General features: G+C 39.8%; 2 protein-coding genes across 2 annotated transcripts; both read left to right on the top strand.

Annotated features, from left to right (window-relative positions):
• Nucleotides 1–519: 519 nt before the first annotated feature.
• On the top strand, nucleotides 520–1,065 carry LOC141631776 (uncharacterized). The gene has a single exon (XM_074444398.1). It carries the CDS (start codon nucleotides 520–522, stop codon nucleotides 1,063–1,065), a length of 546 nt encoding a protein of 181 aa, XP_074300499.1.
• A 10,273-nt stretch (nucleotides 1,066–11,338) lies between these two features.
• Nucleotides 11,339–14,866, top strand: LOC141627217 (uncharacterized). Its single transcript, XM_074440607.1, has 5 exons — nucleotides 11,339–11,676; nucleotides 12,590–12,696; nucleotides 13,257–13,716; nucleotides 13,961–14,079; nucleotides 14,412–14,866. The coding sequence occupies exons 1-5, from the start codon at nucleotides 11,422–11,424 to the stop codon at nucleotides 14,608–14,610; spliced, it is 1,140 nt and encodes a 379-aa protein (XP_074296708.1). The 5' UTR covers nucleotides 11,339–11,421; the 3' UTR covers nucleotides 14,611–14,866.
• Nucleotides 14,867–25,041: the final 10,175 nt, after the last annotated feature.

The raw sequence follows: 25,041 nt of genomic DNA, 5'->3' as shown, positions 1-25,041 counted from the left end.
ATTTGCTTAACCACAAGTTGTCAATTAATAATAGGAGTTACCCCCCAAAAACAAAAACCTAATTAATTCCCACCGCCAACCCACCGCCTACCCTCCACCTATCAATTTCTCCCTCTCTCGCCGGCGGCCATCACCGTATCCTCCTTGTCGCCGGCGAGAGTCTTCCTCTACCAGTTTCTGGGACCGTTTTTGCTGGCGGTGGCACCGTTTTTGTGTTGTGTAACTTCGACCATTTTAATCGTATGCTCAGGGTGTCTTCGACTGGTTATGTGTTTCTTTTTCCTCTCTTTATTGTCTTCCTTGTTAGCATAATTTCCTACTTGTTTGCTTTTGAAGTGTTTTTCTGCTATTTGCTTGCCTAGCTTTTCGTCTACCTAGTTTGTTGGAGCTCCTTTGTACTTTTTTGACCTCTTTTACAGCTTTTATCCATGGCCGAATTTCTTGAGTTCTTTGTTTATTTCCATGGTTGTGTCAAGTTGGAGGATGATGATAGCTTGAATCTTGTTTTTTCTCATTTAGATGCTTCCCCCCCTTTTTAAAATTCATGCCTTTAAAGACTTAGGGAATGATCTTTTTAGACAAAATCAGTTTGTCGAGGCCAGTGTCTGCTATGACAAAGGTTGTAACCTCTTGCGTGATGTTGTGAAGGATGTGTCCGCTCCTGATTTAGACTCTTTTTCAAGCCTAGCTATTTCTTTGTGTTTAAATCAAGCCGCTTCTGCTATTAAATTATGTGCTTTTGAAGGGGCGTTAATTCTATGTTCGATGGTGCTGACTTTTTATCCTCGACATGCCAAGGCCCTCTTTCGTAAAGTTGTTGCTCTTAGAAGTTTGAATAGGTTACTTGAGGCTCGCTGCACTTTGGAGGAGGCAGTCTCGGTGGAGCCTCGAAATAAGGATATTCTTCGTGAGTTGGATGCAGTTAAATCGCTTCTTGTTGTTAACCTAAATGGTAAGCGTGTGGTGGACAATTTCTTTGAAGCTAATGATATTCGAAAAGGGAAACGCTATATTTCTTCACCGGTAGGTAAAGATGCCAGTTCCTTGAATAGTTCCTTACTATGACTGATAAGCTTGTGCAAGAAAAATGGTGTGCTAGTAAAGCTACTTCATCTACAACGGATATAAAGGATTTGGATAGTACAATTTCTTATCATTTTAACCCCCTTAGCAAGGACAATAAAGGCAAGATATCGACCGACGATGCTGCTATGGATACTTTGGTTGTGCCTTTTGAGAAAGGGAATCAAGTTGCTCGTAATAGCACGGATTTCTTTACTTCATTGATAGAAGTGGTGCTCAGAATCAAAGTAGTACTATGATTTCAGAGAAACTAGGCTCTTCCAAGCACTCTTTCACTAACAAAAAACAAGCTCATAAAAATTTGTTTCTTTCATCCGATGATTACAGAATTTACTGCTCGGGAAAAAGCTGCAATTTTTCCATCCAAATTCCGGGGCCTCCTTGATAGTTCGCCCCCTCTTCTCTAAAACTTCAACCTCGACGGGAACTCCCCATGAAAGTTCTTCATGTGAAGCCGCGGTTCCCATTTCGTCTTCTCTGCCCATGAATTGTTGTACATCCATGGACATTTCGCAGGCCAGACAGCTCAATAACTTCAGTGATGAGGAGGATCAGCCTCTTGAAGTCAAGAGACCATGTTTGTCGACCGGTAGTATTTTCGATCCAACCATTGAGGTTAGGGAGGTTTCAATGGTAAATAGTGTACTTTTGGAGCAATCTAGAAAGGAGAGTTCTAAGCCCTTGTCAAGTCAAAGCCCGTTTATCTTTTCTGCCGTGAAGACACACTCAAGTAAGAGATGCAACCGTCATTTTATAGGTCATGACTGCGCTAAATTGAAGAATAAATCGTTGGTAAAGGATAAAAGTTCTACTATCTCCTCCAGATTTACGACTCTGGAAAGAGTTGTCAGCTCTAAAAGAAAAGAGGTTTGTCTAATCCAGTTCGATGCCTTCTACCATTCTCCGCGTAAGAGGCGCCGTCTTTGTTTTTTTACCGCGTCTGTTTGTATTACTAGTTATGGTAGTTGGGTTTCTTCTGGTTTAGGGGTCTCTAATGGTAAATTATACCATGCACCCAGGAGTATGGTGCATGGTACTCCCTTTTCTTATTTATTTTTCTTATAATAAATAAATCATAAATTTAATAAATTAGAAAATAAAAAAAAATATATTATTATTCATAATTTTTATTCCTCTACAAATAGAGATCATATTTGATATGTTTTGTTATTTATTTTATTTTTTCTCACATATTCACATAACGTAATTGACATATTCATATTATATCACATATTTTTTTTCCTTTAATTATTTTGTATTATGCGGTTTTGGTATGAAATTAAACGTCATGATTATTGTTCAATATATTTGAACCAATAAAGTCATATTCACTAAACTATAAATGTCATATATTCACTCAAGTGTAAGTGAATATAATAGAACTATGGGATGAATATTACACCACATAATACATATTAATCAAATTATACCGTCATATTCACAAAACTGAAATTGAATATGATAGTGTCCTATTGTGAATATCGCACTTTAACGCACATATTCATAAAACAATATTGTCATATTCACTAAATTTAAAATGAATATAATAGTGTAATATCGTGAATGTAACGCTACGTAACATTTAAATTGAATATGACCGTGGTAGTTTTTTCTTAAAAGTGGAAGTTAATTTTTTGTTTTAAAATTTTATGAGGAAAAAAAAAGCAAAAAAAGAAAATAAGAAAAAAAAGGGGGAAAGTTGAGGATGAGTGGGGAGTGGGGGGTTGGAGGGAGTATGTAGTATCCTACATATGGATGTAGGATATAAGAATTGGTCTCTAATGCCCTTTGGTTTGTTATATAGTAAGGTGTGTATGTAATAGAACCTTATGCTTCTATAAAATAATACATGTTTGTCTAAAAAAAATCACAAGTTGTCATTTACAAATCGTCGACGCATTTCATAAAAAAGACGCCTTCTACCCTTCCTCTTCCTCTCTCTACCCAATTCTCTCCCAAGCCAAAAAAAAAAAAAAAAAAAAAAAAACGATGTTGTAACTCGAGTTCAACAAACAACAACACGAAAAATCGACATCAACAAAACAACACAACGATTCAATGTCAAACAACGAGCAATCCACTTCAAATGCTAACAACGAATCTGAGGTACGTAATTACACAATCTATTTTCATTTCAATCGATTTAGTATGATAATTGAATTAGATTTTAAGTTGATATAATTGAATTACATGTCGATTTAGTATGAATGTCAAACAACGAGTATGAATGTAACAAACAATTACAAGTTAAGTCGTCTTAGAACTAGGATGAATGAAACACGCCCAAACCCGTCAATTAGGACGTAGAAAATCAAAGTCCCTCATGGAGAGGGACGTGTACATTCAACGTCCCCCATGGACAGGGACGTGAGAACTCAATGTCCCTCATGGACAGGGACGTGGACATTCAAAGTCCGTCATGGACAGGGACTTTGAATATCAACGTCCTACCATGGACAGACTTTGAAACTCAAAGTCCATGCATGGTTTGGACGTGTACTATTCACGTCCATGCATGGGGGGGACGTGTACTATTCACGTCTGCCATGGTGAGGGACTTTGAGTTTCAAAGTCCGCTCCTGGTTCAGACTATGAAATTGTTTTTTCTTCGTTTTTTTTACTTTTTTTCGTAAGTTTAGTAATTTTATCATATTTTAGCATGTAATCATTATTAATTTTGTGTTTTAACAGGATTCATTTGAGGAATTTGGTGGAAACGATGTTAATTACAACCGCCTATTTGAGACGGTTACATGTTTTGCGAGTCGGGATGAGGCGTTTGAGTGGGCTCAAAAAATAGCTTTTGATAACGGGTTTGCTTTAATAAAAGCATCAAATGGGGCCAAAAATCGTAAACAACCCGAGTTGCTAGGCTCTTACTTTCGTTGTTCAAGGTACGGCCGAACTAGAAAGAAGATCGATCCCGATATTCCCGAGAAGCCTAAGAAGAAAGGGACACCTAAGTGTGAGTGTTTGTTTCGGGTTCGAGCTGCCGTTCGTAACCGGGCTAATGATATAAATGGAAAGGAGTTGATTGTTTGGAACATTTTGACCTCAGAGAAAGGTGGATATCACAACCACGAAGTAACAAAGTACAAAGACGGTCATAGGCATTTTCTTTGGTTTGAATGCCGAAGAGAAAGAGTTCGTGAGGCAACAAGTCCGGGCGTCGATTCCCCCGAAAGATATTAAAAATGGTCTTCATCAAAGAACTCCCGATAAACCCCAACCTACAAGCACCCAAATTTATAGTGCGGTTAACAAGTTTCGGCGTGAAGTTAGAGGAACACGCAATACCGCTCGACAAATGTTGGCTGTAGCCGTTGCTTCTAATTATGTGGAATGGCACAAAACAGATCCCGAGACAAAGGAGCTTACTCATGTTTTTATGGCTCATCCTAAGCGGTTAAACTGTTCGTGCTTATCCACATGTGGTTCTTATTGACTCGACATACAAGACAAATAAATACAAAATTGCTCTTGTTGAGGTTGTTGGTGTAACACCGTGTGGTTCTTCCTTCTTAATTGCTACGGTGCTCCTTCCGTCAGAGTCGGAAGACGATTATGGGTGGATGTTGTTGAGATTAGGGGAGCTACTAAAGGGTACGGGTTCATCTATTTCGCCTTTGTCACCGATCGGGAGATGGGTTTGATCGGCGCTCTTGAGTCCCTTCATCCGAGTACTCCTCACCTTTTGTGTCGTTGGCACATTAACCGTGCTATGGAGAAACAAGCACTCTCAAAGCAGAATTTGATGTGCTACAAAGATATGATTTTGCACGGTCAAAAAGCGGTTGGTACCGCGTGATCAATGCATCCACCATTGATGAGTTTAGGAGCGCTTGGGAATGTTTTAGTGAAACGTGGGAAGAGATGGCGCTTTATGTGATCAGTACATGGGGTAAATACAGGAAGAAGTTCGTGAACTGCTATACAAACCAATACTTTCATCTAGGAAACACGGCAACTTCCCGAGTAGAGTCCGCCCATTCACTTTTAAAAGCTTGGTTGAAGAGTAATAACCTAAACCTTGACACTATGTGGTTTCGTATTCATTCCATGCTTGAAGCGCAACACTCGAAGATTAGATATGAGCTGGAGGTTTCGAGGAGTAGGCCGCGAAATGGAGATCGTGTATTTTCATTGTTGCAAGGAAATGTGTCTATCAATGCCATTGAGATAATGGAAGCAGAGATTAAGAGAGGGATAGAGCTCGGGAATGTGTTGGAAGAGCATTGTGGATGTGTGCTAAAGGTTACTCATGGATTACCTTGTGCTTGTGCATTGATCCAGTTACAAAGAACGGGTAAGAGGGTCCATCTTGAAGATGTTCATGCTTTTTGGAGGACCTTGGAGTACGACAATGTTGGTGTACAACCCAAGACCAATGATGATGAGTTGGAGAAGCTGTTTGAAGAAGCTAGAGCTTGTGACCCGGCGAAGAAACGGGTAATCATTGAGAAATTGCGAGATGGTCTTCACCCGGAAGACGAGGAAGTTAAACCACCTCATGTTAGAGAAAACCCCAAAGGGAGACCGAGGGGTTCTACTACCCGGAACAAGTCGGGATTTGAGCATGCAAGGAAGAAGGCTGCGAAAGTTTCTACTCCCGCGACGAAAACATTCAACATACGGTGGGTGATTTTGATCAAGGACCGGTTGGTGCACCGTTGGAGTCCGGCTACACTAAGGGATTTTTGTCAACTTGGAATAAAAAGTATGTGGTCCCTGAAGAAGTACGGGATTTCTTTGATGGTTGGGTAGATGTCGGTAATGATGGTCATTGTGGTTATCGGGTGGTCTCGCATGCTGCGCGGGGTCGGGAAAGTGACTATTTAGTCATGAGAGAGTTGGGTATTCGGGAGATTAAGGCATACGAGTTGTACAAGGATTTTTTTGCTGATAGTGTTGTGTTGACTACGGGTCTTACCAGATACGAGGAGGCATTGAGACGGATGGAGTTCACTAGCAGTGGAGGATGTGGGCCTAACCATTGGATGTACGGGGAGTATTTGTTTGTCTTTGCATCGTTGTTTAACTGGACTATTTGTGTCATCGCCCGGCATGAAACAACCTCATCTCGTACTTGGCATTGTTGCACATACTTACCCCTAAGGCCCACAGCCCATGTGACGAGGCCATATGGTGTTTTGTGGATCGTTAATTACCATCTCCATTGGATGAGATTGCATTGTCGAGTACCAGAGACAGATGCACCGATGCCCCCGATCGATCCTTTCTGGCTAGGGTCAAGAGACCCTTTGGTTGCACCATATGCTGATTTGTACGAGACAAACATCGAGAAATGGCATACGTTGATGGGAACTACACCTAAAGTTTATGGCAGAAGACGGCGTTCCACACCAACTGACGAAGAAACTGCAAGGAAATTAAACTTTGATAATGCATTTAAAGTTTGATTATGTAATAATTTAAAATACTACTGTTATAACAATCATATTACTAATTATGAAATTACTGGAATTCAAAATAACCGTTAGAAGAGCCTATAACCGTTATAATTCAAAAATGTCCGTTACAATTCAAAATAACCGTTATAATTCAAAATTACCGTTATAATTCAAAATTACCGTTATAATTCAAAATTACCGTTATAATTCAAAAATGTCCGTTACAATTCAAAATAACCGTTATAATTCAAATATTACCGTTACAATAAAAAAATAGCCGTTACAATTAATAGCTTATAAATAGGCCATTCTATGTGCCACTACAATCACAACATCCTCAATCACAACATCCAATCCTATTCACTCACTACAATAATAAAATGGTTCTCACAAATGCTCAAAAAACCAGAGTTTATCAAATAAGAATCGATCTAATTGTTCAAAATTTACCAATTCTAATTGAGCGTCTTGAATCAGTGGTTCCCAGTGCCACTGTATGGCACATGCTTGAAGAGCCTCCCATTGGTAGCCTTTGTATAATTTTACAAGGAAACCGAGAAGATGTGCTAACTCCAAGAGTTAGAGATGAGGTTGTCTACGATGAAGTATTAACCGAGAAGATGTGGGAGTTTCGCAGTTAAGAAGCGATGTCTTTACATATTTTGAGCGTATCCTCACCGTGATCGATTACCCAAGACTATCGGACTTATGTCTTTGGTAGAGTCTTGGGCAAGGAATTCTTTATCTCTACTTGAATGATTTGTTGATTGAATATATGTCTACCCAATAGGAAGAAATTGAGGTTCATGATCATGACGAAGATAAGGAATCGTCGTCTTCATCATCGGAAGATAATTAAGTTCGATAGTTATTTAATTATGTTATGTTTTAAATAATAATCGTTTATGACATGGGTTTGGGTTTGGGGTTTAGGGTTTAGGGTTTAGGGTTTGGGGTTTGGGGTTTGGGTTTAGGGTTTGGGTTTTAGGGTTTAGGGTTTGGGGTTTGGGGTTTAGGGTTTAGGGTTTGGGGTTTTAATTATGTTTTATCTTATTAAGTGTTGTGTCATGTCTGTTAAATTGTATCGTGTTTTAATCAAGTGTTGGATTGCGTTTTAATTAAAGTTGTATTTTAATTAAGTTTTAAGTACTTTCGTTCATTTCAATGCATAACAATAAAAACACTAAAAATGTTCACACAATGAAAATATTCATACATAACGAAAGAGAATAAAAATATCCATACGCAACACAAATAAAAATATCCGTACATAAAAATAAAAATCTACACTACGGGGTAAGCTCATCATCATCATCATCATCCCCAAAGATCATCCCGGCATGGTCATCGGCTCAAGAACGGCTCCATCTTCTCCACCAATCTCTGCGCATATTGCCACTTCCTCTCCTTGGTAGGTCAGTGTCTATAAACCGTGAGAAATGACGACTAAGAGCTCGGGATACCTCGGGCTCCTCGCTCATAGGAAGAGAGCGAAACGGAGTACGGCGTGCAGGGGGGTAGAAGTGCGGGTGAGAAATCTTCCTATACCAAGACATGTATCGCGTATCACACTGAAAAGGCATCAAAGCCCGGTCAAACCGCTCTCTCAAAACTATCTCGACATCACTCAAACCCCACTCCAAATCAGGAGAATCACCATAAGACAACCTATAGCCCAAGGCGCTTAGCGGACGATAGTCAACGATCGGGAACCGCATAGAGTTCGGGATAACCGAACATACCCGATCGACGGAGACACCTATCAGCCGGGTACGGCTCTACTATATCCAAAACCTAATCAACCCCGAGTAGAGAGAAATACCGCAAGTCCCGTGAGGACTAACGCCATAAGGGAGCCACGTCACGTGCTCCGCCCTAAGCCCGTCCAACCTCTCGCCCGTGCTCCTCTAACAACCGAACATCTCCCCTAAACCTAGGAAGCCGTGACCAAGCCTCGACAAGTGGTCTCCCCTCGACATAATATCCGGAGTGTGGTCGGAACATGGGAAAGTACTCATATATCCAAGCCTGAAGCAACGGTAGACAACCGCTAACACCCTGACCCTCCCTACGCGAAGCCATCCCCAATTGTCGATACAAGTAGGCCAATGTCGCGGCCCCCAAGCATACGTGCCGATATCACTCAACTGATCAAACAACGGCAACATACGGGCAATAACCCTATCACTAGACTTGTCCGTAAACAAAGTCTCATCCTACCAATACCATCATGTAAGCCCTCGGCCGAGTCATGTCGGTTACCCGTCTCCGCAAGCTCTATCAACTTCTTAACCGTCAGTCCACCACCCTTGTACAACGGTGGTTTCACCTCTTTCAGAGGCAATCCAAATAAAGTGGCCACCTTCCCCTTCATATCGATCTCCTCCCTCGTAGTACCGTCCTCCATAACCCTCATGCCATCCACCCGTATCCCAAGGATCTTCTCAACATCATGCAACAAGATAGTAATCTCACCAAACGGCATATGAAAAGTGTTGGTGTCGGGCTGCCACCTCTCTACAAAAGCGCTAATGAGGTTCTCGTCCAAACCGGTCATCAAAGACTGCCTCAAATGACCAAGGCCACTCCTACTAACTCTCTCCATAACACCGTCACGGACCTTTATCTTACTTATCTTCTCTAAAGCACCCGGTCTCTCGTAACACGTGATCCACGATCTCATTCCCTGACCGGTCCAACTACCATAAGCTACGTGGCCACCAAAGCTACGTAGGACGCTAAGGACACTCGGACCACCCTCAACCGGACCCGTAAGACGCCAAGAATTATCCTGAGTCTTTGTCTTCTTCCTCCCCGTGCTACTAGATGAACCGTCACCAAGCGGCACATATCGACCTCTACCATCCCGTACCACCTTCTTAGGTGGTAGTCCGGCGGCCTACTCGTCAAGAAAACGAGAGTCATCGTCCTCCTCTTCCTCCTCCTCCTCCTCTTCCTCCTCCTCCTCATCATCATCTTGCTCAACCACATGGTCAAAATGCTCTTCCTCCTCAACATCAGAATCGCCTAATGGCTGCCTATAAAACGCACTCGGAAAATCCATCTCAGTCATAACGGGCTCGGGAGTAGCGTCGGGAGTAGGGTCAACAGAAGGGCATATTTCGATGCCCTTACCCCTGCCCCTACCCCGACCACGACGAGGAGCTAACGGTAAAGGGATACGCCGCTTAGAGCTCGTTACTCTTCGATCTTTCGTACGACCTAGTGAAGTCATAATGTAATCTTCGCTGTTCGACATCTGCATTTAGGAGATTAAAAAGTTAGTTAAATAAAATAAAAACAAGTTTTCATAAAAAAATAACATAAAATTAACAACTTCTAATAAAAAATAAATATAAATTTATAAGTAAAATACACAACTTCTAAAACAAGAAAAATAAAAATTGCACATTAAAATATAAACTTAACAACTTTTAATACAAAATAAATACAAATTAAATACAAATTAAATACAAATTACACATTTAAATACAAAATTAACAACTTTTAATTTTAAAAAATATAAATTACACATTAAAATATAAAATTAACAACTTTTAATACAAAAAAAATACAAAATAATTACAAATTAAATACAAATTACACATTTAAATACAAAATTAACAACTTTTAATTTAAAAAAATATAAATTACACATTAAAATATAAAATTAACAACTTTTAATACAAAAAAAATACAAAATAAATACAAATTACACATTTAAATACAAAATTAACAACTTTTAATTTTAAAAAAAATATAAATTACACATTAAAATATAAAATTAACAACTTTTAATACAAAAAAATTATATATATAACCATTAAAATTGAAAAAGACGGTTAAAACAAAAAAAAAAAGTCCGAACCATGGACGGACATTGAGTTTCAACGTCCATCACCATGTAGGACGTTGAAACTCAACGTCCAAAGCCTTCCCAGACGTGGACATACAACGTCTCCTCCATTCCCAGACGTTGAGACACAACGTCTCCTCCAATGACAACGTTGAAACCCAACGTCCATGGCCATTCAAGACGTGCACATTCAACGTCCTTACCATGGTTGGACGTTGAGTTGCAGCGTCCCTAACCACCCCAGACGCATGGTTTCAACGTCCCTCCCCCATCTGGACTGTTGCTTCCATTGTCCCTCCATTGACAACAAGCAACGACTCCACACCAACAACAAACAACAACAACAAACAACAACAACAAACAGCAACAACAAACAACAAACAACAAACAACAAACAACAACAACAAATCGACAACAACAACAACAAACAACAAAACAACAACAACTACATCGACAACAACAACAAATCAATCGAAAAGAACAAAACAACAATAACAAAGTTGAAACAAGGATGAATTTAATCAAATTAAACAACTAAAACTAAACTAATTGAAAAAAAAAAATGACTTACTTGATTAAAAACAAGGAGAATGAGCAGAAAAGGGGTGCTATGTCGGTTCTGGTGTTCCTGCGGTGGTGGTGGAGGTGTTGCGGTGGTGATGGAGGTGTTGCGGTGGTGATGCAACGGGGACGTGGTCGTGTGGTGGTGGTGTGGTGGGCGGTGGAGTCGTGAGGGAGGGAGTGTTTAATTAAAGAGTTAATGTGAGGAATGGGTGAGAGAGAGAGAGATGCATAAGGGTAAGAGTCGTCTTTTTTTTAAAAACCGTCGACGATTTGTTATAAAACGTCGGCGACGTTTTGCAACCGGGCTTCAATATTTGGAGCTCGATGAGCTCCGAAGCCGAACCGTGTCTAAGCTTAAATTTGTGAACCAATCCCAAGCCCATTATTCAAGCTGACCTCAGATCGACTCGTTTAAGTTTTCACAAAAAGTGATAAAACCCTCTCAAAAGTCAAAACCCCAGAGCACTCACTCAAACACTCAGAAATTCAGAAACGTGCACAGAAATAATGGGGAAGAACAGCAAGAAACAAAGGCACCAACAAAAACGTTCAGCACGTCAAAGAAATTCCTACTTAGCTTCAGATGATGAAGATTACAACTTTATTAATCAATCTGAGAATCACCAACCTAATTTCTTATCAAATGATGAATCAGAAGAAAATGAAGAAGATGAAGTTAATAATGAAGAAGAAATTGACCCAAAAAATCATATTAAAACCCTAATTCCGTCCAAATTCTCACTTTATCAGAAATCTGTTCAGGTTTGATTACTTATACTAGCTGCCCATTTTGATAATCAGTGTAAAGTTGTGTTCTTTAGTTTCCAATTTTATAGGAGGCTTAGGTAGTCATTAATTATGAGACCGTCTCGTATGAGAATTTGTAATGTGACCGTCTTGTATGCGAATTTGTAATGTGTGAATTATATGGGGGAGTGTAGAAATTAGTGCCCTTTTATGGATTTAATAGCGAGGGTAAAGTTATGTTCTTTAGTGCCCAATTTGGATAGGAGGCTTAAGTAGGCAGTATTTATGACTTATGAGACCGTCTCGTATGAGAATTTTTAATGTGTGAATTATATGGGGATGGTAGAAAGCAGTGGCCTTTAAAGATTTAATGATGAGGTTTAGATTGGGGTATTGTATGAGGCCGTCTCATATGCGAATTTGTAACGGCGTAAATTGGGTCATTGTTTGCTCACACTAGCTAGTAGCTACCCATTATTGGATATGAGACCGTCTTGTATGCGAATTTGTATCGGTGTAGATTATAGTATGATGGAGGGTAGAAAGTAGTGTCCTTTAAGGATTTAATAGTGGGCTTTAGATTGGGATCATTGCTTGCTCATACTAGCTAGTAGCTACCCGTTATTATAAATGAGACCGTCTACTATGCAAATTTGTAATGTGTAAATTATTGGCGCAGGGTAGAAATTTGTGCCCTTTAAGGATTTAATGGATTTTGGATTGGGGTCATTGCTTACTCATACTAGCTACCCTTTTTTTTTATGAGACCGTCTCGTATGCTAATTTGTAATGTGTAAATTATATGGTCGAGGGTAAAAAGTAGCGCCCTTTAAGAATTTTAATGACGGGTTTTAGATTGGGTTATTGCTTGGTATTGTGAATTTGCTGAATGGTATACTCATTTTTCATGTAATTTGTTTGGTTGTAGTCACCAAAAGGGGACATAAGCTACTTACAGAAGTTCTTCTTGATATATGTTGGAGGGAGGGCTCCTCTTCATCTCCAGGAGGACTTTTGTGGCACTGCTCTTCTCAGGTAAACTACATCGTTACTTTAGAGTCATAAAGCTATCGCCTTTTTTAGATTGTTGTGGTTCATGATATGATTTTCCACAATGGCAGCGACAACGTTTACCGTAGTGCCTTAAGAAGTCAATGAGGTCTAGGTGGACGTGGAACCACGATAGACCGTACACCTTGTGGTGCTTAGCCGAAATATATGGAATATATGTTAATTGTTGCGAACAAGGCAGACAAAATAATTGGGACACCATTGCTTCCTAATCAGGCTGCTTAATTCTCCATGCATTCCGTTTATATTGTCCTTGTTTGACTATAGTGGTAAAATGATGTTGACTTGAGCGCTATTTTATCACAATATGAAATGGTTCCAAGTTTATAAAAATGTTTCTGGGAAAATAGCTTTTTAAATATTAATTCGGGATGGACGTATGGTAAAATGCAGAACACTTCAGCGCTTTAAATAGCATTAGATTTGTATACTTAGTGTTTCTCTGTATGGAATGTTTCAAATTATAATCAATGTCAAATGCTGTATATGCTGATCTATTCTAAGCATTACCTTATGTGTAACAGTACAGAGTGGCTTAAGAGTGACTCCCGGAGAACTGCTGTAGGTGTGGATCGAGACCATGAAGCACTCGTGTGGTGCATGGAACACAATTTTGAGGATGTTGGTAGTGACAATAGTTCCAGGATCTCCCTCTTCCATGGAAATGTTCTGCAGCCTCGTGAAGCTAGACTAGTTAAATCAAGTCCTGAGGATCTCATTCAAAAAGTAACCATTGACGAAGCTAAAGATGTGACACAAGATACTTTAGAAGAAGTGTCTTCAGTGCCATCGTCTGAAAGGGATATTATCTGTGCTTTCAACTACAGCTGTTGCTGCCTGCATAAACGAAGAGAGCTCGTTCAATATTTCAAGCATGCCCGTGATTCTTTGTCTAAAAAGGGTGGCATATTTGTCATGGATCTATATGGTGGTACCTCATCTGAGCAGGAATTAAAGCTCCGGCGAAAATTCCCCAATTTTACGGTATGTTATTGTCGATCAAGGTTGCATACTTTTAGTGCGATTCTGGTTCATAGGCTAGTCTATATGCATGCAATTATTGAGAGGGGTTGAACTTGTAATTCAAATCCTTTTTCTTGAGGTTTACTTTCCTAAAACTTTGTCCCAATGTAATTATATACAGCCTGTTTATTTTTGTTACTTCAGACGGATATTCATTTGTTTATTTTTGTGTCCTGATATTATCCACCTGTATACATTTGTACAGTATACCTGGGAGCAAGCAGGATTTGATGTAGTTCAGCGTATGACCAGAATTAGCCTCCATTATCAGCTGCACAAGCCACAGAAGAAAATACGCAATGCTTTCTCCTATAGTTGGAGGCTGTAAGTCATGTTCATTCCTCATTTCCTAGCACCTCATTTGATTTGTGGCGGTAAAAGCTTGATTATGGCTTTACTTTTTTCCTAATTCAAATATAAATTTGCCACCCAATTTCTGGTTAATGAGGACCAAAAAAGGAGCTGTTGGGCCAATATTTGTGTAGCGGTTGAGGTAGTATTACTATATTAGGTATTTTTGTACTGTTGATTTATGATTTTAAGCTATTGGATACACTCATACACTAGAGCTTAAATGCCTACTGCTGTCTGCCTTTATGATTTAAGTTATTGGATGCACGAGACCTTAAGTTCCTACTGCCGTTCTTGGATTGCAGATGGTCCTTGCCTGAGATAAGGGACTGTTTGGAAGAAGCTGGATTTAAAAGGGTTCATTTCTGGATAAGAGAAATGCCAGATACTGAGACAAACAGGAGCATCCGGGGATTTGGTACCTCACGAGATGATAAATACGAAGAGGTCTCGAGTTTTCAGCAACAAGATGCTTGGAATGCGTATGTTGTCGCTGTGGTATGACTGAAGTGCGATTTTACAGATTTGGGAATGTGGAATCTTTTCAGATCTCCTGGTATGTGTTCTTTCTTGCAGAACTCACCATAGGTGACATCTTATTTATGTAATGATTCTTACTGTTTTTCATGAACGTCTTTTCTCCCTTTTGAAATCTGAGGAGTTATATGTTTCTTACACTTATTTGAGATGTTTCTTACATCCAAGACTAACCTTTTCACCCTGTAATTCTTTTTGAGGAATACATTATGGTTTTGGTTGGTCTCGCATGGTTCACTGCATAATATATGTAGATGTATGTTACTACATTTTGTACGCAAGCAATTGGCAGATTTTCCTGTTGCACCATTTTGTGCATAACAGAAATTCTCAAGGTCCAGTGACAAACCATTGCATAAGCTCATCTCACCAGGACCTGTACAACCCTCATTTCTGGTCTTGTTTCAGTTTCGTACCAGCGCCTTATACCCTTCTATTACTTGCACTCTAACCTAGTCATTTGGGTCGTTTTAGGTCGTGACTCCAGAGGTTTTTGATCATTTCATTAAGTTGCACTTAGAGTGGTTTCGTATCAACTCATTTCTTTGGCCGCTACTAAAAGAATGTTGAAAAGTAAGGCGGAATAAGGTGTCCAATTGGTCTCCCTTGTGACGGGTTACCATTTGTGGCGGATATTTTGTGAGTTAAAATGGTTACAAAATGGGTTAGTGGAGAAAGGGGACCACATGAATAGTGTTGCAGAGAGAGAAAAAGTTGGTACTTTGTGAGGTAAAATGGTATCCGTCACTCAAGAGTAACGGATATGTGCCGTCACAAACAAGAATTTGTGTAAGGTGTCTCCCTGTTGTATGGCGTATATCATTGCAATTACAATAATCTGATGGCTGTGGATGGTCTAATCACATAAACCCTTCCCCATATGTATTCATTTGCTTCATGTACCTTTCCAAACACCAAATTGCTTAGTCTAAGTTTAGAAAGTACCTTGCAAGTTGGAGAAAATAGCCCCCACTTTTCTTTTTCTTCTTTTATTTTAAATGTTCGTTAAAGCATATGATTTGTAGGAGTATTTATATTCGATCCGTCTTAAATAAGAATTTGTGATTGTCACATACGAAGTAGTTCTTATAACCAAAGTGGAATAGTTTAAAAATGGTGATTGAGATTTGGGCAACCACTTCATGCTCTCATAAAAGTCATGTGCAATTATAGAAAGAAGTAAACGTAAATACACCGGGACAAAGGGGATATAGTAGTAGTTTTGGGACTTAGTTTTTTCTTTTGGGTTAGTTATTGTTTTTCTTTTAGATGAATACGATATTGATTTTTTTTTTCCAAAACGTGATTGGACGATGAAATGAGGTGGCCCTACACTAGTGATGAGTTGCCAATGTGAAAATTCAGAATGGCATGTGAGCCAGGCGTGGCTGCTTTCGTGGAGCAAAGCTGACTAATAGTATTGGAGTAGTCAAGACAATCATTAACATTCTTTAATCGTACTTCTCCTTCACAAATCACAAAATGAATCTGCATAATTATATAGCAGCACAGACTTGCACAGTGTCACATAAGGCGGTAATATCCGTCTTAAATTTTAAACGGGTTTAATAAGTTAGATGAGACAAAGGAGGATGCATATAGATTAACATCCTATATAGGAAAGTGGAAAAGATCAACATTGGACACGAAATACATTGTTGAGTTTCGGTTGCAAACTGGTTTGAATTTAGATCGATGATCAAAGTATAAGTTAACTAACGTAAATTCAAGATCAACCCGATCCAAACCGAACTATACCCATCCCTCTAACCATAATTATTGTGTCTTTGCCACGTGAAATTGTAGTGTGGACCATAGATTCTCATAGTGAATCCATCCAAGCCTTCAAGGGAGTGGTTCAAATTCCTTAAAATTGGGACATCAAATAATGCCAGTTTTGTTCCCATTTACAACGTTGACCAAGATAAATACTGTAATATTATGCTATGAAAATTTCTTTTTAGGGCTGCTGTATAAGAATTTTCAAAGTTCAATCTTAAACTGTCTAGATATTAGCTTCCCTAGATACACAAAGTGGCAATATACATGCTCAATAGGCAATAACATGTCACTAACTTAATCCGTAAAGTTTACCTCAAAAAAACTTAATCGGTAAAGTTATTAGATGTAATATTTATCGGTAAAGTTTACCTCAAAAAAACTTAATCGGTAAAGTTATTAGATGTAATATTTATGATATGGGTTTAACTCCCATCAGCATCATAATCGCTATTGCGACTCTCTTTATACCAAAAATAAATGTATATTAAGTAAACAATATTAGTCAATATTCTTCTATATGGTTGTAAGTGAAACTCTAATTTGGAAAAAGCTCGGGTTTTTCAATGTTGAACAGAGAATGAATCGCAATTTGTTCAAAATGCTACACATTGACTAGAATTAGAATGTATTTCGTATTGAGTATTATTGGTCATGACTTGTTTTAAAACTTAATACATAATTACTTTTCATTTACAGCTGTGAATCAAAGTGTACACACGTCCCTTAACACATAAGATATGAACATTTTGAAAGGAGTAATATTTAGGGATAATTGATAAACACTACCAACATTAAGACCAACTTTCACAATCACTACCATGATAAAAAAAGTTCTATAATCAATACCAAGATGTAGACTCCGATTCAATTTTAGTACCAACTCCCCTGAAAACTGTACTTTTCAGGCATATTTAAAATTTTCCGGTCAATTCTTTGTATTATATACCCATTCTACCCTCCCTCTTATTCTATACTCCCACACACTGACTCCACCACCAGTCACCATAACCAAACACTCACCACACCCACCTCGCCACTAATCCCTACCCCGACTCCACCACCAGTCACCATAACCCAACACTCACCACACATACCTCACCGCCAAACACCTTCAATCCACGACTCGCACCTCACCACCAATTATCCATATCCGCTGTCGGAAACACGCCATAACCACCACAACGCCACAATCCAATTATCCCACTCACCACAACCGCCACCAAATACCATCCTACTAATCCTCCTTTTACGCCACAATCCAATTATCCCACTCACCACAGCCGCCACCTCTCTCCTCTCTCGCACAAAGCACTCCCCCTCCCACCACAATCTGCACCACCACACAACTCTTACCACTACTTTACGCTCCTTCCTCGATTCATGCTCCTTAGCTTCTTTAATTTCGACCAACAACCACACATACCACTGCAGATCTAACGGGATGGCGGGTTTCGAGAAAAGGTGGTCGATTAGAAGGAGTGAGATAAGGTAGAATTTGTCTGTGGCGATCAAAAGACCGTGGTTATGCGTGTTCCTGATGATGAGAGGGTGGTGATGGGTGGTGAAGGCGGTGGTGGGTGAAAGTGGTGGGTAGAAAATGGTAAGTGATAGAATGTTGGGTTTGAGTTATGTAAGAGTGGTGAGTTAGTGTTAATGAGAAGGGTATTTTGGTCAGTTTATCTTATTTGTTGACTGAAAATGTGTTTTGGTAGTGAGAGTAAATCGGAGATCACATCTTGGTATTGATTATAGAACTTTTTTTTATCATGGTAGTGATTGTGAAAGTCGGTCTTAATGTTGGTAGTGTTTATCAATTATCCCTAATATTTATTCAATTATATATGCCGAAAAATGCTTTATTCCAAAACGCAACAATTGCTAATCTGTTAATTCTCTTTCTTCAAATTCAATTATCTGCTACCACAAATTCACCATTTCTACAAGAGGATTTTTTTTTTTTTTTTTTTTTTTTTTTTTTTTGGACAGCTATAAAGAGAGGTACCCTAATTAGTCATAGTCTTGCAAGCAAGGCCATGAGCATACACATTAAAAGACCTAGGAATAAAACTAAAAGATAGACAATGAAAAAATGAGCCTAACAAACGGATGTCTTCAAGGACTCCTAACGCCAGGTGATGCGTCCGTTCAAATCCTGCAAAGAAACAAACTAGGGGAAGACAGTTTGTAGAAGCCTCCAAATGCCAGAATCCACATTGCTTTGCCCACATAAGGACTTCCTTGATTCCAATTGTCTCAGCCTGAAGAGCCGATTCAGCCTTAATCGCTTTGCTCCTGCTATAGAACCTGTTCCCTGAACCCGTGAGCGCGACCCTCCAATCCCAGCCCTGTCAAAAGATTTCCATCCTGCATCAACCATAACCCTAATACGCTCACATGAATTCAAACTCCCGATAATATTAATAGGGTGACTCTCCCGAATCCACGTCAAGCTCGCATCATTTGAATCATGGTCATAACACTCATGGCCCGTCCTTTCACCTTTATCCCTTGTTTTCTTCACCTTTTCCCTTGCTTGGTCAGCAATTTTAACCACTTGTGACCAATAATTAAGAAACATCATCGGATGAAAGGCCTCCCCCCTAAATAAAACTCTGTTTCGACAGCTCCATAGGCACCACAAAGTTGCTAGGAAACGCACCACCCGGAAATCCGCATCAACCATCTTGTCGAGATAGCGGATCCAATTAATGACCCACTTCGCTAAGCCAACAGGCAAACGGCAGTCGTATCGAATGCCAAGATCAGAGCAAGCCCATACCCTCCTAGAAACATCATAGTCCCGAAAAAGATGTTCCATTGTTTCCACAGCCCTCTCATCATGATTATAGAGTTTGCAACTATGATCCATATCGAAGCTCCTTTTTGCAAAATTATCACCAACCGAGAGGGTGTTGGTAATAATTCTCCATACGAGAATTTTTCACATAGGTGGTTGTGGAAATTATCTGTATGCTTCCCTTTAATAATAAGGATTATAACAAATTTATAATGATGATAACTAGTCATAAAAGAAAATTACATAAACAAAATAGAAGAGGATGAAGAATCAACCTTCGGTCCTAGCGAATTCGGCCTAAGAACAATATCGCAATGATATTCGCCTATTAGTTGCACCCAAGATGCTCCGAGAAATGCCCCTCAGGTTTTGTGTGTATTTTGATGAGAGTGTGCTAGGTAGAAAAATTAGGTTAAGAAATGATCTCCTTCACCTCCCTCTAAAACCGCGTAGGTTGGAGTATATATGGGAGATATTTCTTTCCCTTTTTTCGGTTTTATTAACAACCACAAATCAGGATTAAAATCCTCTTATTTCCGGTTATTCTAAAATTATATATAATGTGTACATTTTATTGATTGTCATATCTGTTGTCCCGTTTTAATAAGTCCATACATAACTGATTGTAGTCGATTTATTAAATCCGGCTTGACAACATATATTATAACAATCTCGTGTAAAATATACTTTAACTATAAATATCGCATATTTATAATTAGCTAATTAAATATAACCGATTACATTTAGTTACGAATTAACATATTAATTCGTCCAAGCTAACATTATATACATTAATTTAATATAACTTATTATATTCAATTTACTTAATTGACATGATTAATTGCTCTCAAACCTAATATTATTTAATCGGCATTAAATAATCGTCTCATCAACACGTTGACTAACTGTTTAGTCATATAAGGCATCAATGTGATTACATTTCCATAATCACATCTCTCAAACACATCCTTTAGGTGTGACTTTTAGGGACCAGTTGATCACCGCCATCAGTATGATAATAATGTCTAACTTTCTAGCAAGCCAACCGTTATTAGGTATTCGTTAATCAACTGATAAAATACGAAGTATACTCTTGTGAACCTATAAGAGATTTATAAATGTTATCACACTAATTTGTGGAGGACACAAGCTCCAACAAACTCCCATTTGTCCTCACAAGTGTATGTGCAATAACCGATTCTCATATCCTAAAATTTCTCCCACTCAATGTAAAACAATTTGCAAATTCCGTATTCACAAAGGTCGTATTTTAAAAGTGATCAATATCAAGAGTGGTTTCCCCGACTAGAGAGTAACTTAACTGATAAACGAATCATCATTCGAGCATGGCCATGCATTTCAGTTACAACTCCTCGAGTGGCCCTGAGAAATAACTATACCTGATAAAGGTTGGATATTTTCCTCAACTCGAATCCTGCATATGTAAGCACAATATTAAATGACCCAGAAAAAATCTACTTGGCCTCCAGTTACGGCAGACCGTGAGAAAGAAACCAAAGTCACCCAAAAACTGCCTTAATCTCAAGAGACAGTAGATAGTCAAAAGAATCGACTCTAGGAACACAATGGAAGTCCAATCCACGACCTGGCACCGAATGTTTTTAAACATTTAGGACTCCATTACGTTGTCACAAAATTTTGTCCTACGAGGTATCGTTATAATCTCGCATCTGTGATCGATCAGTCAACCGTTTGACTTATGGCTCGTTGAACCCACCATCTATCGACTGCACAATATAATAGCCAGAGTTATCAGCTCATTAAGGCGATTACGGACCAAAACAAATATAATGTAATTCAATTCACTTTGTGGCGTTCAAAGTTGTCAGTAAAATCCACATGATAAACAAAATATTATATTAAAACGATGAAGTTATAAATAGTATATGAAAAAGATAATGTATCGAATCCATAATCAACTATTACAACTCAGGAACACGTTTAATTCCCATGGAAATAACGTGCCCTTCATGCTTATCATAATTCAGTAGTAAAATCTTGCTACAACATCCTGTTTGGAATTCTTCCAGCTGACCGCAACACCATTAAGAGTGAAGACGAACCCAGACTGAGATTATGAATCATCTCGATCCGTTTGGAAGCTAGCATCAGCGTAACCGGTTGCGCATAGCTTAGTATCTCCTCCATAAGTCAATACCGAATCCTTAGTCCTCCGTAGGTACCTGGATTCTTTTGGTACCGACTCGTCATACTCAATGCATATGCCACGTCTGGACGTGCACATATCATGGCATACATGATTGATCCTATAGCTGATGCATACGGAACACGACTCATGCGCTCAACCCCTTCAGGCGTCGTGGGTGACTGAGACTTGCTCAACTGCATCCCAGACGTCATTGGAAGGTTCCCCTTCTTGGAGTTGGTCATGATGAACCTTTCAAGAATATTATCCAAATAAGACTCCTGACTAAGTGATAACGTCCGTCGTGATCTATCTCGGTAGATACGGATTTCCAGTATGCGTTGTGCCTCACCCAGATCTTTCATCTGGAAATGGTTCTTTAACCATCCTTTAACCGAAGATAAGAGAGGAATGAATGTCATTCCCAATCAAGAGTATGTCATCGACATACAATATCAAGAATACAATCTTGCTCCCACTCGACTTGATATATAAGCATGGTTCCTCGACCGATCGAGTGAAACCATACTCTTTTATCACCTGGTCGAAACGATGATTCCAACTCCGAGAAGCTTGCTTAAGTCCATAAATGGAACGCTTAAGCTTGCATACTTTCTTAGGATGTTCAGGATCTATGAAACCTTCGGGTTGCACCATGTACAACTCTTCCTTCAAATAACCGTTTAAGAAGGAGGTTTTCACATCCATTTGCCAAATTTCATAGTCATGAAAAGCGGCAATCGCTAAGATTATCCGAATGGAACGTAGCATGACTACAGGTGCAAAAATTTCATCATAATGCAATCCGTGCACTTGAGTGAAACCTTTTGCCACTTGCCGTGCCTTATAGGTATCTGGTTGCGCGTCTACAGAATGCTTTATTTTGTAAAGCCATTTGCACTGTAGAGGTTTTACCTTATTAGGTAAATCAACTAGATCCCATACGTCATTCTCATACATGGAGTCCATCTCGGATTGCATGGCTTCGAGCCATAGCTTTGAGTCGGAACAGGCCATAACACCTTTATAGGTAGCGGGTTCATTACTCTCTAGGAGTAAAACGTCATTCTCCTCGACCATACCAATGTATCTGGCGTCCGAGAGGATCGAGACTCTACCCGACCTCCCGGGTTCCCGGGGAATATTAACCATATCATCGTTGGAGGAACAACTTCCTCCATCCGTTCTCGGTTGTTGGTTGGAATCTCCGATGACTCGAAGGTTCTATTACTTGACTTGTTCTCGAGAAATTCTTTCTCTAAGAACGTCGCACTAGCCGCAACAAAAACTCGATGTTCGGTAGGCGAATAGAAGTAATGACCAAACATTTCTTTTGGATAACCAATAAAGTATGTCTTGACCGATCGCAGGCCGAGCTTATCCTCATGTCTCCACTTGACATAAGCCTCGCAGCCCCAAACCCGAATAAAGGACAAGTTGGGGACCGTTCCCCTCCACATTTCATATGGAGTCTTGTCGACAGCTTTAGTCGGACTTCGGTTAAGTATAAGAGCAGCTGACAAAAGAGCAAAACCCCATAATGAATCAGGTACTACCGTGTGACTCATCATGGATCAAACCATATCAAGTAAAGTTCGATTTCTCCGTTCGGACACACCATTTAATTGAGGTGTTCCAGGTGGAGTTAACTGTAAAACGATTCCACAATCTTTAAGGTGTTGATCAAACTCATTTGAAAGATATTCACCACCCCGATCTGAACGAAGTGCTTTAACCTTTCTGCCCAGTTGGTTCTCAACCTTATTATGGTATTCCTTGAATTTCTCAAAGGACTCACTTTTATGCTTCATTAAGTAGACATATCCGTATCTACTCAAATCGTCCGTGAAAGTGATAAAATATCTATAGCCATCTCTAGCGGTAATTGACATAGGTCCACAAACATCAGTATGTATGAGTCCTAATAGGTCACTAGCGCGCATTCCAACACCTTTGAAGGAAAGTCGAGTCATTTTGCCGATAAGATATGATTCACACGTGCCAAATGTAGAAAAATTGAATGCGGGAATAGTCCCATTATCGACGAGTTTCTTCACGCGTTTTTCATTTATGTGTCCCATTCGACAATGCCATAGATAGGTTTGATCTTTGTCACCAACCTTTAATTTCTTATTACGACTGTTTTTTTTTTTTTTTTTGCGATTTCTTGTTTACATTGCTTTACTTGATAATTATTTCCCTTACTTCATCGTTGTTTACATGTTTGTTTCGAATTTTTCGAGATAATTTGTGATTAGGGTTCATGATAGTCGAAAAATTTCGACTGTAATTAGGACTTTCTGCTGTTATTGCTTCAATTGATGATTATTCCCCTTTACCCCGTCACTGATTATCTGCTTAATTCGAATTTTTGAGGTAGAAATTGGGAATTAGGGCTTGTTCAGTCGACAATTTCGACTGTTTCGGGAATTGTTGTTGTTTATTTGTCAATTAATTATCGTTTCCCATAACTTGCTTGATTAGGATGGACAGTAGCTCTATGCCTTCTTCCAGTTCCACTGTCAGTCCATCCTTGACTGAGACGGTAGTCTCTGCTGCTACTACCGTCTCCACACCTGCTAGTACCACGCCTTCTACTGCATTTTTCTCGTTATTTCTTTGGTACCATTTTTCTCGCCTGCCGGTATCTTCTTGCTAGCTCTGTTTTGACCTCTACCTCCGTCCGCCCATGCATCTGCTAGCCCTTCTTTTTCTCGGTCGGTCTCGCTTCTTCTTTGCGGCTACAACCGATTTTTAGGTACGGTGACCACCCGCTGCGTGGTCACCCGCGATCTGTTGCCGCCACGGGTGGCTTTAGTTCCTCGTCCCGTCGGAGGACGGGCTTCTACTTCAGGTTCTAGAGGTCGGGGTCGTGCACGAGCTACACCTGCTGATGGCCATTATGCTGGCCGTGTTACCATCCGAGGGGACGACTCCCTCGATTCGCACCCCGACTACCTCCAGGTAATTTTTGTAAACGGTATTCATCGCACTAGATTTTATGCTTTGCTTGACTGTGACTTTCTCCTGACTCGTTTTTTGTGTCGTTCGTTACTTGAGAGGCTTGGTATCTACGAGCCGGTGTGTGAGATTCTGAGGGGTACGGGGATGGCAGGACTTGTGACCATGAGTGCCTACACTTTCAGGGAGCTGACCCTTGAGTTTTTCAGCTTCTTTACCTTCTCCTCCGGGGCACACGACGCTGACCCTACCTGTGCTTCTGTGTCCTTCCGGTTGTACAACCAGACTTTTTCTTTGACTTTGGAGAAGTTTGGTACTCGACTTTGCCTTTCCTTTAGGGGCGCCACTGCCGCTCCTAGGAAGGTCCTCTGTCAGCTTTGGCGGACTTTGGCACATACCTCCTTCGAGGAGCGACGTCTCGCTCAGGTCCACCTTCCCCCTGCCCGTTACTTCCTGCGACTGATGGGAAGTACTATTTTTGGCCGAAAGGAGCCAAACAACATCACTAACACCGAGCTTTCTATTCTGGGTGGATACTTGAACATTGACAGCGAGGGTCCCTTTGCCCTCAACATTGCTTACTTGACCGCCCAGTACTTCTAGTCTCAGGGGGAGAAGACCACGAGCGCCATTGTCTATGGTGGCATAGCCACCTTCCTTGCTCGTTCTCTCCTCCCTACTTTACCTCGTA

This window comes from Silene latifolia, chromosome Y (genome assembly GCF_048544455.1).
Source record: "Silene latifolia isolate original U9 population chromosome Y, ASM4854445v1, whole genome shotgun sequence".
Lineage (NCBI taxonomy): Eukaryota > Viridiplantae > Streptophyta > Magnoliopsida > Caryophyllales > Caryophyllaceae > Silene > Silene latifolia.
Note: the sequence above shows the minus strand (reverse complement) of the source record. Positions and strands in the feature narration are given on the sequence as shown.